General features: G+C 43.6%; 1 protein-coding gene across 1 annotated transcript in view; it reads left to right on the top strand.

Moving 5' to 3' along the window:
• The window catches only part of LOC126538502 (lysoplasmalogenase TMEM86A), a 79,023-nt gene extending 66,281 nt beyond the window's left edge, over positions 1 to 12,742 (top strand). Inside the window, exon 3 of the mRNA XM_050185359.3 lies at positions 9,288 to 12,742. Coding sequence (XP_050041316.1) covers positions 9,288 to 9,682 — 395 coding nt within the window. The 3' untranslated portion in view covers positions 9,683 to 12,742. The remainder of the gene's footprint in view (positions 1 to 9,287) is intronic.
• Positions 12,743 to 12,852: the final 110 nt, after the last annotated feature.

Genomic DNA, 12,852 nt, shown 5'->3' with positions numbered 1-12,852 from the left:
TATGAGGAAATGATTATGTAAACTTAAGAAAACACTGAACTAAATTTTATTTCTCGGTGTGTGCTTTTATGGAAATCTTACACTTGCTCCAAACACAGGAGTACATGCTCCAAAAGTAAATATTGCCTGCTTCATCGGCTGCTCGAAAACACTGAAAGGCATTCCCACCAATGTTATTGCCTACCGGACCAACAGCTAGTTTGTTGCCCACAGAACAATAGTTGGCATCAGTGTTAACAAAAGGGCCCAGTAAGTGTGATTCATTGGTTGCCTATTTATTTTTTGTTGGACCAATAAGGACTGGAAATGCACTTAAAACATAATTTCCCCATTAAAACAAACGCTTGGGCGAGTTGGTAAGACATATTTGAAACAAAACAGCACGGTCCGTGTCGTTTCTTCCCGCTTGTCCCTGTGAAAACCGCGCTGTTTTGTTTCAAAAATAATTTCCCCAATTACCTGGTTGTGCCACTCAAGCTAAATAAGCGTACCATACATGGTATGATGGGAGCAGTGCATCAGATTCCAAAGTATAGTTGCTATGCCCCGTCTCCGTTACTGCCCTTACGTCAGGCAATAAAAAAAAAATTGGAGGACGCTTAAGCTTTGCTTTCAAGAGTGGAACGCGATAGCGTTATCGCACTCCGTTCGCACCGCCCACTCATTCTCTCGGCATGCTCTTGACGAGACGAAGGGGAGATGGATGGATGGATGGATATTATGAGCGTCCCCTTTGGAACGGGGCAGTGGGTTGCGCCACCAAGCTTTTGCTAATATACTGCCTAATATCCTACCTAGGTTAAACAATTAAAAAAAAAAACACTATGAACTACCACGCCCAAATTTTCTGATCCTCTATTGCAAACTGTGCTTTTGTACGTCTCCGTCCTTTGTCGTTTCCCTACTCTTCTTCCACCAATCCTCCAGTCGCCTCTTACTAATGTCTATTGCGGACATGTTTGCTTTACCACTGCTCCCTCTGAACCCAAGGGCTTCAAGGAGGCCAGTGGTGCCTAAATCGACCGCTGGGTAGACGTCTTCACATTCTAATAAAACATGCTCCGTAGTTTCCCTAGCTTTACCACAGCAAGCACATGCTTCTTCTTCCTTCTTATATCTCGCTTTATAGGTGCGTGTTCTAAGGCATCCCGATCTCGCTTCGAAAAGTAATGAGCTTCCGTTTGAGTTATCATAAATGGTTTCTTTCTTGATTTTGTTTTTTCCTCTTAAGTAGTTACTCATGGCAGGTTTCTTTTCCATTGCCGCCACCCATGAGATTAATTCAGCCTCTCTGACTTTCCGCTTGACCTTCTTTGTTGCTGTGTTGTCCACCCTACAGGCCGCATACTTGCTGGTAAGCTTCCTAGTTATTTTCCTCCACTGTGAATCAATGTTTTTCCTGTGCAGATACCTGAACGCTCTCCCAGCCCATTCACTTTCTTCCATATTCCTCAGCCGTTCTTCATACTCAATTTTACTGCAAGCTTCCCTCACTTCAAAACTAGTCCAGCCCATATCACCCTGCACAGCTTCATTTGTAGTCTTCCCGTGAGCGTCCAATGCAAGACGACCCACTGACCTTTGGTTCCCGTCGAGTCCTGATTGTACCCCTGATTTATAGCAAACAACTGCATTTCGAAAAGTAAGTCCTGGAACCATTACACCTTTCCACATACCTCGGAGGACCTCGTATCTATTGTATTCCCATAGCGCTCTGTGCTTCATTATGGCTGCATTTCTCTTCCCCTTTACTGTTATGGTTTTTTCCTGTGTTTCCATATATCCATTGCCTTCGTTTATCCATATACCAAGGTATTTCTATTCTGTTACCCGAGGTATTTCTTGGCCCTGTATCTCCACTGTCTGTTCATTGTTTTCATTGAATACCATAACACCTGAATACCATAACACCGGGCGAGTGGCGTGCCACCTGTCGGGGCAGCGCCGTACATTGCGAGGAGGGGGTCTTCTGTGTTTGCCGCAAGATGGCTCTGCGTGTGCGCCAAGCGCAGAAGAAATGTAACGGAAACGTACTTCGCTACGCGTTTAACTGCGACTTCTGTCATTTACATGCTCATAATTACAGATATACACCGCAGTATAACTTACTACGGCACGTTTCTAAGGCAACGCCGCATTCACTAGAGGTGCTTTTGTCGCGCTTTGAACCATCGAACTCATGGCTGAGTGGTAGCGTCTCCGTCTCACACTCCGGAGACCCTGGTTTGATTCCCACCCAGCCCATCTTGTAAGTTGTTTTTATTTATGAATTGCCTTCCGGGATTTTTCGCTCACGTCCAACGCCGATGACACCAGCTTTTCTGCGACACGAGCTCCTTAACACTGTCGCGTTAAAAATAGCTGCCCTGGTCAGAACGAAAGACTTACGCTAGTGCATGCAGGCAGTTTTTTAGTAGCCAGTGTATTAGACTATGGTACACCATAATCTTCATCATGCAGCCTATTTCAAATGCTTCAGGACCTCCTGTGATCTCCATTTACCTTTTTCATGTGCCAGCCAGCTACATCCTGTCCCTGCAATTTTTCTCATCTCATCACAACGCGCAATCATTTTCTGTTCTCCGCTGCATTTTCCTTGGCATCCATTCGATAGCAAGCATTTCCCATAGAAAAACCAATAGCATATCAGATTATTGACACCAATATGTGTATTGGTCCTACAGGTGTTGCGGTTCTAGAGGCAGTTCAGTTGTGCAAATGTATTGGTCCATATTTGTTTAAACGGTCTATTGGTCCTATATGCACATTGGTCCAGTAAGATCAGTCAGCCAACCATAGGGGCGACTGTGCATCCTGTATGCTGAATTTCATACACTGCACACGAGGTGTGGCATTCCATTTGTATTACTATAATAGACCACCAATTATTTGTCCTGTACATTTACATGACCTGCCCAACTCCACTTCTTAATCACAGCTAGAATAACAGCTATCCCTGTTTGCTCTAAAATCCACATATCCATTTTTCTGTCTCGTAACACTGCAGCTATCATTTTCTGTGTTGTCACTCATTGCATGGTTTTTTAGCTTCATCTTGAGTTTCATTGTTCTCCAATTCCATTTCCGTAGTTTGGTTAGCACTGGTAGAATGCACTTACTGTAGAATCTTCAAGGTTGTTGGCTCTCTGCTATTCATGACTAATTGAGAATGCCAGCTGTATGCACTTTAAACCATTTTTATTCGTCTGTAAACTTATTCTCACGAGAAAGATCCCATTTGACTGCGTGGCCTAGGTAAATGTACTCCTGCAGACTGTGCTGGAGGACAAATTAAATTCTAAGAAAATGCAATTTTGATCATTATGATAGCAAATGCTGATCATATTTTAATCGTTTCGATGTTGTAGCTAGAAGACGGTATGAGTAGAAGTTTTACAAATATGTTGAACTTGCACTTTGACAATTTTGTGTGCTTGTGCACCTACATGTGCATTATATCAGTATCTCTTGTGACAAGTGCTATGATCACACTGCAGTGTGCAGGAGGCCACACAAGATAAGGAAGTATTGAGGCAGGGTGACAAACAGGTCTATCTATCTAAGCCCAGGTGACGGCTATGAGTGCCCCATGTGGCCATGAGGGGCGGACGAGAGAAGATTGTGGCTTTACCCACTGGCATTTATCTACACATATAGGTGCCATATTGCAAACACATGAGCGAACATGTCCAAGCGTAGTTTTGCGATACAGCAGAGCACACAAATATGCCCGTCTCTCAACCCTCTTGTGACACAAACTTGTTTTGCCCAATGGAACACTGTATATGACTTTCCCGGTATAGCCACCATAGTGATAAGCCTTTTGTCATAACAATGTTGGCCTTTTGTTAGATGGTGCAAAAGAAACAAATATTAATTGGCCATTGTTGAATTTTAGACAATGTTAACCTCCTAAACCATTTATTTGCTCTTTGATATAGTAGTGGTTAATTGCTACAATAGGTATGTAACTTTGCAAACATCTGTTCTGTGAAATATCTTGAACAGTAAAGTTAAGCAACATATGCATAGCTTTAGGCAATTTTATATAGGGTTTTTAGATGTCACCATATTATATTCTAGTGTGATGCTGCAGTAAAATTACAAAGAGCAAGATACTAGTTGCATAGGTTGATTTGACACTGCACCAGTGCCCTATCTGTGTTTAACCATGTAATAGCAAGAGTATGTATCTTTACAGGCTGGCATTCTCAAGATGGTGGTACTATTCAGCAGTGGAAACCAAGACATATCTGTGAATGATATCACATAACCTTGAGAGAAATATTATAGGTTAAGCTGCTGCCGATGAGCTCAAGATTGTGAGTACGACTCGCATTCACAGAGTCTGCATTTCGATAGACTCGTTCTTGTTCACAGTGCCCTGCATGGACATTGAGGATTCTCGGGGGGTAAAAATTATCTATAGCCCTCCACTGTAATACTGCCACGACCTTGACACAACTCACAGCCACTTGGTGCAATTCAGTGCAACATGCTAGGCGTGTTGGGTTGCACCCTAAAGAAGACAATTACGAAGGGGCCAGGACAGCTTCATAAAAGATCTATAGTGTCGACCGAAGTCTTTTGTGGTTTTGTCTGTGACAAACTGGTGGAGGTGCCGGTTATGTGTCTATGTACTCTGACCCCCAGGAACTGGAAGCAGACAACCTACATAAAAGCCGATGGCTTCAAAGACTGCCTCCAGAATATGGCCTGCGAGACTGCGAGACTGTGTTGCACCCTGTGTCCCACAACACTGAGATATCTCACCCTCCTAGGGTCCCAAAAGCAACCGGAAGGGCCTTGGCGAGAAATTTTGGCTGTGTCACCATTATCACGTTGATGACGGGAACCTTGTCTCCATTTCTCAGCTTGAGATAACTGTCGCGTATCTGATTCTGGTGAGCTACTTTGGTGGGGGCATAACTGCACGATGCCTGTAGTCTGTTATTAGAGCCTGCTTGGCTGTTGTACGATCTGTGATCCTTTCCACCACACATGTAACAGATGATGGCTGCGTTGGACGTGGGTTTGTTGCGACATAGCTGGGGTGGGTGGCTTCCGCGATAGCAGAGGTAACAACGCAGTAGTGGCGGGCGGCCGTTTCCCCTCTTTTCAGTTTCCTGTCTCTCGGCTACGACTAGATCACCTTTCTTTGTTTTCGTGAGATTTGCTCCACCTTGAGCTTCCAAGAATTGCTCTGCGAGCTCTAATATATCATCCAAAGATCCTGCCTTCCTCTCCTTTAGGTAAAGCGACAAATTTGGACCACAACCGTGCAGAAATCTCTCTCTAATCAGCAGTGCGTGAAGGGAGCTGTACTTGGTATTGGTTTTGGAAAGTTCGACCCATCTATCGAAATAATGACTTAGCCGAGCTGTATATTGGGTTGCCGTTCCAGCCCCCACTGGTTTCTCGTTATTGAACCTGTCTCAAAACCCATCTGCAGTGAAGCGAAAGCGTCTCAGGAGAGCAGTCTTCACTTTTGTGTAGTCCGCTGCATCATCTGGCGGTAACCTTCCGTAAATGCTAAGCACTTATCCGCTTAAACAGGTTGAAAGCGCAGTCAACAGTCAACCACTGGCCTTCGGGCCACTTCTGACCTCTAGTGATACTCTCAAATCGCTGGATGAATGTGCCCAAATCGTCCCTTCTTTCATCGAAGGAGACGAGAAGCCTGCTAGTGTTTATCCATAAACTGTGCTCCTCCGGGACTTCTAGATGCTTGCTGCTAGCCCTGCTTCCATTGCCATTTTGATTAACCTGAATCCTTAATTGTAACAACTGTAATTCCTGCTCTCTGGCTTCGCCGACACTCGCTCCCTCACTTTTTCTTTGCGCTCTTTCTCTTTTTCCTCTCGAACCAACAACTCTTCTCGGTCTACTGCCTGCCCCTGTTGTGTTGCAACCCATGTCCTCAGCTGAGTGCCTTCTAGGCTTAACTGTTTGGCTTGTTCTATCCACTTGTCGAACTCCATTCCCTCCAAAATGCACCACACCTCCAAAACTTGTGCACTGACAATTCGTGTTCACGTGCATTCGACAGTGGGCAACAATGTGTCAGTAGCACTTATCGATCAATCTCCACGATTCTCGTTTTTCGTTCACCATGCTGCCTTTGTACAGAATGTCCTGTCGCGGACGCCAGTTTAATGTCACGGCTTGTCACCCGTTCGCCGTCGGCGCGAAGTCTTCGACGGGGTATACAACCCGGTTGGTTGTTCTGTACTCAAGCAAACACAGCGAAGGAGTCGAGAGTTGGGAGAAAGAGAGAGAAAAAAAAAATTTATAGACTGACAACAACGCACAATTTAAATGAAACACAAAAAGCACAAGAACACTAATGCACATTCACTTAATCTAGATCGGTGATGAAGACAAAAGAAGTATAATGAACAGTTAACAGTAAATATAGAAATTAACACTACACAAAACAGACTTAACAGGGGTCAACTAAACAGAGTTAAAAAGAAAACAAATGATGGCATACGCATGGCCGGGCAGCAGCAGCAAGTCCCTAAAGCGTGTAGTCGACAGCAGAGCTTTCCCGAAGAATGCTGGCAAACCGATCTCGTTGCGGTGGATGCGATTGCTGGGCTGGGTTTCCCGGGAGTCTAGGTCTGACGTCTTCCCTCGAGCAGGTTGAGCTAACTTGAGGGGAACTACCGTGAGCTTCGTTGCAGACGTTGGTTTGTTGTCTCTTACATCAACTAGTAACTTGCAGTTCAGATGCAGTTAGGCGGCCTAGGCAGTACTGGGCGGCACTAGCTCCTTGACGCTTTTCAGCAGATTGTAGGCTCAGCTTCTAGACTGCTTAGCTTGGTCTAAAAACTGCATTTAAATGACTTCTCCTTTCCCTAGTTCCCTGTGTCAGGGAATGGCAGCTATTGGTGACGATCCAATCAAGTTCACTCAATTGTATCCCGGCTCCTCCCAAGGGGCTGTGCCCCTTTTAATTAGGGGTGAGGGAACAGGTGATTCCCATCTGCTGTTAGAGGTCGCGCACTTGTATTGCACCAGACATGCACACCCTTGAGTCCGTGATGCGCCCCAATTGTTTGTTCACAAACACAGGAGAAATGATGGCAGCCGGCCATATGGTGCTCTTGGCACACCTACACTGTCAGCTATTCATGGACACAGGATTGCACTGAGACAACACAAATTTCAGAGTATTCGCACCCTTGCCTTCTTAGCAAGCTTTTCAATGCCCACGCATGGCAGAGAGCACATAGGGGTTCCTACAAAAAGTGGTCGGGACGTTATGGTCGCACCGATGACAAAAAGACAATAATCTCTAAATCTGCCTTCGAATTCTTTTGGCCGCTTGCCCAAGTGGCCGGCAATAACTATCTTGCTCGCCGGTTCCTATTCCTACGACCTTTTGGTGCCCATTGATCGGTGCTTCACCAAATCGAATAATGCTGCACCGTGACACCGTTCCAAATTTGCCAAAGAGTGCATTGGAATAACAGTTCATGATTTCCAAAAAAAGAAGAAGCTCCCTCACACAATGCAAAACAAAGCCAAGTGGAACAGCAATCAGCATTTCACGATAACTATTGCCCAGCTGGAAGTGTGTGAATTGCAAAATTTCAGCTCGAATCATAATTGCCATGAGTAGTAATGTTTAATATCTGAACGTGGAACTGAACATATAACGCAGATTGATGGCACTTAAAGAGTCAATCTATTTGTAAGGGGTTAAATGAATTGCAATTTTGTGTGCTAAAGAAAAACAAGAAAAATAAAAATCAGGAATGGCAGTGCTACTATACCATCACTGACAGAGATTTAACAATTGCAAAAACATAATTGCATTGACAGAAGACAAGTTTTGATAAATGTGGCAGTGGTAATCAGGTCTTTCTTGCTCATTGCTGCTGTATGAGGGTTGCCACAGTGGCTACCGCAGTGTAGCCATTTTATAAGTTATGCAACAGAGAGTTGCAAGCTGAGCCAATATATTGTAAGGATATCTGAAAAAAAGAAACGAAAAGAAAAAGCTCCTGATTACTACTTATCTCAAAAGTTAATTGATGTTAGGAAAATAAAACCATGCAGTTTCACAGTGCACAGACATAAAATTTTTGTCAATTTAAGTACACAGCATGGGATGTAATGATCAGGAGTGAACTTGGGGAAAGGTACAATCCAGCTGATGCATGGTACTGGATGCCAACTGTATCACTAAAGGTTCAGGTAATATAACATCTTCGTAACATTTCTTTCTTTGGCAATCACGGATGCTTTGTCCCAGTTGACGACACTGTTGCACTAACTGGCGTACATGTTGTGCCCATGTATTGTACAGCTAGTTGTTATCGCTTGTGCCTTTTCCGTTGTCTTGAGAATTGACCGCTTTCATTTCACCAATGTAACCATAGTAGCAGTCTGTGTTAGAAATTTGTCCTTTACATTGACAAGCTTGTTGAATTTATGTATGGTGCAAATGCTAACAAGTTCTGCCATTTCTAGCTAAAACACAAGTTAACTATACTGTGCTTTGTGTGGTTTGCATCAAAATACTTTTTATTTTTACCAATGACCAGTGGGTTGCCGTAACAGCACTGTGAAATATGTGCCTGTCTATTATCAAAGACGTACCAGCATTTGCGCAGTTTTTTTTAATTGTATTTTTACTATTATTATTATTCAGATGTAGAAGCATGTGGGGAGGTGTCTACAGAACACCTATGGGGTGTCGATTGTGTAATGACTGTGAGAGTTGTGACAGCTGATTGTTCATGCTGTGCCTAAGGTGTAACTTTATGCTGTCTAAGTGATAACCATCCTGTCTGGTGTTTGGCCGTGGCTCTTACTAGATCTTAAAAATGTGCCTTTTGTTGCGGCATAGCTGTAAATTCAGCTAAAGGTAACTATTTGTAACTAGCATGCTACAGCTTCAATGAAATGATGCAGATTGGCTGTATTATTCCCACCACGTATTCCTGATGTCACAATTAACCTCACCATACGGTACTGTGATTAGTGGCAATAAAGGTGTCAGTTTTTCTTCGCAGTGGTAATCGTCTGGAAAGGAGACATGATTGATTAACTTGACAAAATTTTCCTGGAAGCTGCCTTGCTCCTTTCTTCTTGCCAGTGCAGTTGAGAACTGTACTGGTGTAGTTGAAATTCACCCACCCACAAATTTCATTTGCTACAGTCAGTTCCAATGCTAAATTTAGAACATTCACATTAAAGTGATAATCCACAAATGAGCACCTAGTGTGTGCATGTGCTAACAAATGACACACCACTGTGGCCGTTTTCTTGTGCAGGTGTGTACCTCTTCGCTGTGCCCTTGTACGGCTTTGTGCTCATGGTCATGGTGTGGCGTGGCGTCTCACGGGTGCGCTTCTTCGATGACCTCTGGACTTGGACCAAGCTGTGCTCTTGCTTCGGCGGCATCCTCTTTGCGGCCTCCGACCTGCTCATTGCACTCAACCTCTTCTACCTGAGTGCTCCGCCCAGCTACATCCAGCATGTCATTATGCTCTCGTACTATGCAGCACAACTTGGGATAGCACTGTCAGTTGTCGACTGCCGCACTATGGCAGCCATTAGTGCTGCAAACGAGCAGCCAGCGCCCTGCCGCAATGGTAGCTCCTGCTCCACAAATGCTGCAGCGTCTGCTACACACGTGCCGAGTACATCCAAGACAAAGCTAGAATAGACCACGGCCACTGAGAGAGATGGACACTGCGGCAAACCATATCGTTAGAGGGCCGCACACATTCTTTTCGATGAACAAAGCCTGTTGCATGTTTCCTTGACATGTGGAGTGTCACCTAGAGCACCATAAATGTGAAGTTATTGCCTACGATGCAGCTACCGGATGCTTTCCAGAATGAGCTCTTTCACATTGCAGAGCATGTACAAGGCACAGCAAAGGAATTTATTGTGTTCATAGTACTATGTCGCAGACATTCTTTCTGTGAACAAAACTGCGCGTGTGCCTGGTTGCTGAACAGCGGCTATAGCTGTTGCCTGCCGTACATCCACTTGTTTTCTGCAAGAATGGACTGAGCTTGCGATATGAAACAGCTGGCATCGTCATTTATGTGCATCCTGGACTCTGTGCATGTTGAAGCTACATATTATTGACTGAGGAGCCACCTACCTGGTCTGCATCCGTCAACTGGGTGCGTGTGCCAATTATGGTCTGGCCTGATGGCAGCTGTGGTATGGAAGCTTTGCAATCCCATTGAACGAAAAGCTGCCTAAACCAGTGAGACTGTCTCTGCGGGTCAAGGTGCAACAGAGCTGCCAGCCAATTTTGGCTGCATTGCAATGAGTGTGCGCAATGGTGCGTCACTATACATTGTCATTCTCACACAGGCACTTTTTCTCTGGGCAGGTAGAAGTTTCCTGCACTGCTATGCTGCCATCGTCTTGGAATATAGGATTTTTTAGGTCAGGTGTACAGCATATTAATATGTACAACAGTGCATCATATACTTGTGCATGCTTTCACTGCGTCCGCCTAGATAGATATATTGCCTAAGGTCTTACAACTGACTCTGGGACACTTCATCCCAACCTTGACAACTCACAAGCACAGCTGAAATCTGGTGGTGGTGATTGTCATGTTTCACACCTGACCTACGAATTTTCCTTGGTCAGTATTATTGTGATGAGAGAAGGGAGAGAGCTGGTTTTCTCTACTTCCAAGAAGTCTGCACAACCTTACTCAGATTCTGTAGCTGTCCCGCACAGTATCGGTGTAAAGAAATTCTTGTTCACATTTTATGTGCATTCTTGTTATCACTTGTTTTATGAAATTTTGTGATGCATCTCAGAATTAGGCCAGAGGTTGTATCTTGTAACGATTCCTTTTCTACTGTTTGTGACCTTTGTCATTTGCTGAATCAAAACGACAACATTGCTATTGCCAGGATTGGCCACTCAGCCGGACGGATGACGACAAAGTAGCATCAGAGGGGAAGAATCCTTACAAAGTAGAGGCCTTAAAGTGGCCCTGAAACACTTTCCCAACTAGTCATAAAATGGTCTTAGAATGGTATTAAAGAGCGCCATCTTGTGAATCTCATGCCCCCAAAATTTTTAGGATCCTTCGACACAGCTATGTGCAACTGTCGTGTGCAGATCAACAGTGCAAAGATTAAATTATTCTTCTGTCCTTTTGAGACCGTAGGCACATATATTTTTTCTTTTATTTAACTCAAATTTCGCAATTGCAGTATTACTGATAATAGTCTCGCAATCACAAAATCAGCCAATAGCTGTTCGCGAGTCCAGCTGCTTGCGATGCTGCTACGTGACGACATTGTTGAAGCGAGGGCAAGTGATTTTTCGCTCTTGCTGACACGAGATTGTCAATTCCCTGCTGCATGCCATGCAATAATATTTGGCTCGCATGTTCAAAGGAGCCTCTTCTACAGGTTGGCAACGTTTCCTTGCTATGTTCAAAACGTGTTTCAGGGTCCTTTTAACGAAGGTTTGGTGGATTCATGGAAAGGTTCGCTGGTCTATGTAGGTATGTAAATAAAATATATACTGGAATGTGTGCAGTGGTTAGTATCATTTTTCATGTTTGCCTTAAAACTCTTGCTGTTTTTTAAATGTCAGATTCTTTTATTTGATCACGGTGTGACAGTATACTTTACATGCATGCACGCAACTTTCTGAGCACATTTTCTTTAGGTATGTATAGGTTATGGAAGAGCACTGTTTTAGTTGACACAACCATTGTGGGTAGGTGTGTTTACCAATACAGAATTCAATTGCTGGCTACCGATTTGGCGAAGCTGATACTGTAATGCACATGTCTTGATTTGTACAGCCATTTTAATAAGGGTGCTATGTCAGTTGATGCTGTTTTCAAGCTGTAATTAAGATACAGCCACAGTTTGCAATGGCATATTCTATAGCTTAACGTATGGCACTTGACATGCTGAGTCGGGAAAGGAGAGTGGGTGCATTGTGGCCATGTGGTTAACTTCCACTAATTTGGCACTCGTAAGGCATGTAATATTAATTTACATTGCCTGACACTCAAATTGCCACATTTATATGAATACATTGCTTTTTGTAATTCTCAGATTAAAATTATGTGCACCAAAGATTCTTACCAAAATTGCTGAATGGAACTCTGGTGCTACGATTGTCAGCTACCATGGGCATGATGATTAGTACATAGATCTGTCTAGCCTTTATGCTTGTGCCTTCATACGCTCCTGTGGCTCTATTTACTGCATTTTATCTGCACCTTCATTGCATAAATTTCAAGGAAATCCTATTTCTGTTAGCGTGGAAGGCAATCAGGCTCTACGCACATGTGTAAATTATTGTGAAATTTTGTATTTATACTGCAATACTTCGTTGAAAGTGATCAATTTCCAAAGTCGCAAATTTGAAGCTAGAAGAACAAAGTTTAGGGCAAGTCCATGCATGCTAACCATGCTGGCTGAGCTGCCATGCTTGCAGCTCCCATGACAGTAGCACCAGGATTATTTCTGGTGACTTTTGTAGGAAACTCTGATATCTGTTACAGTGGCTATGGCTTTCTCCTGATGCGTATTAGGTCGCAGGTTAGAATCTCAGCCATGGAAACTGCATACCAATTCCGGAACGTAAAAACACTCGTAGTACTCTGCAATGTGGTAAAACATTAATCTCAACCCTTCCACTATAGCGTCCCTCATAACCCCTTTGTTATTTTGGTATGTTAAACCCCATTAACCACTATATCAATAAACCAATGCAAATGCAACGTGCAATACTGTTTTTTTTTTATTATTCAAACAGATTTTGGAAAGAAATTGCATGCCAAATTTTTTTAGAGATTTTGGGGACAGATATATTTGGAAGTGATGATAGTTT

This window comes from Dermacentor andersoni, chromosome 4, assembly GCF_023375885.2.
Source record: "Dermacentor andersoni chromosome 4, qqDerAnde1_hic_scaffold, whole genome shotgun sequence".
Taxonomy (NCBI): domain Eukaryota; kingdom Metazoa; phylum Arthropoda; class Arachnida; order Ixodida; family Ixodidae; genus Dermacentor; species Dermacentor andersoni.
The sequence above is the reverse complement of the archived record's forward strand: the minus strand, read 5'-3'. Positions and strand labels throughout refer to the sequence as shown.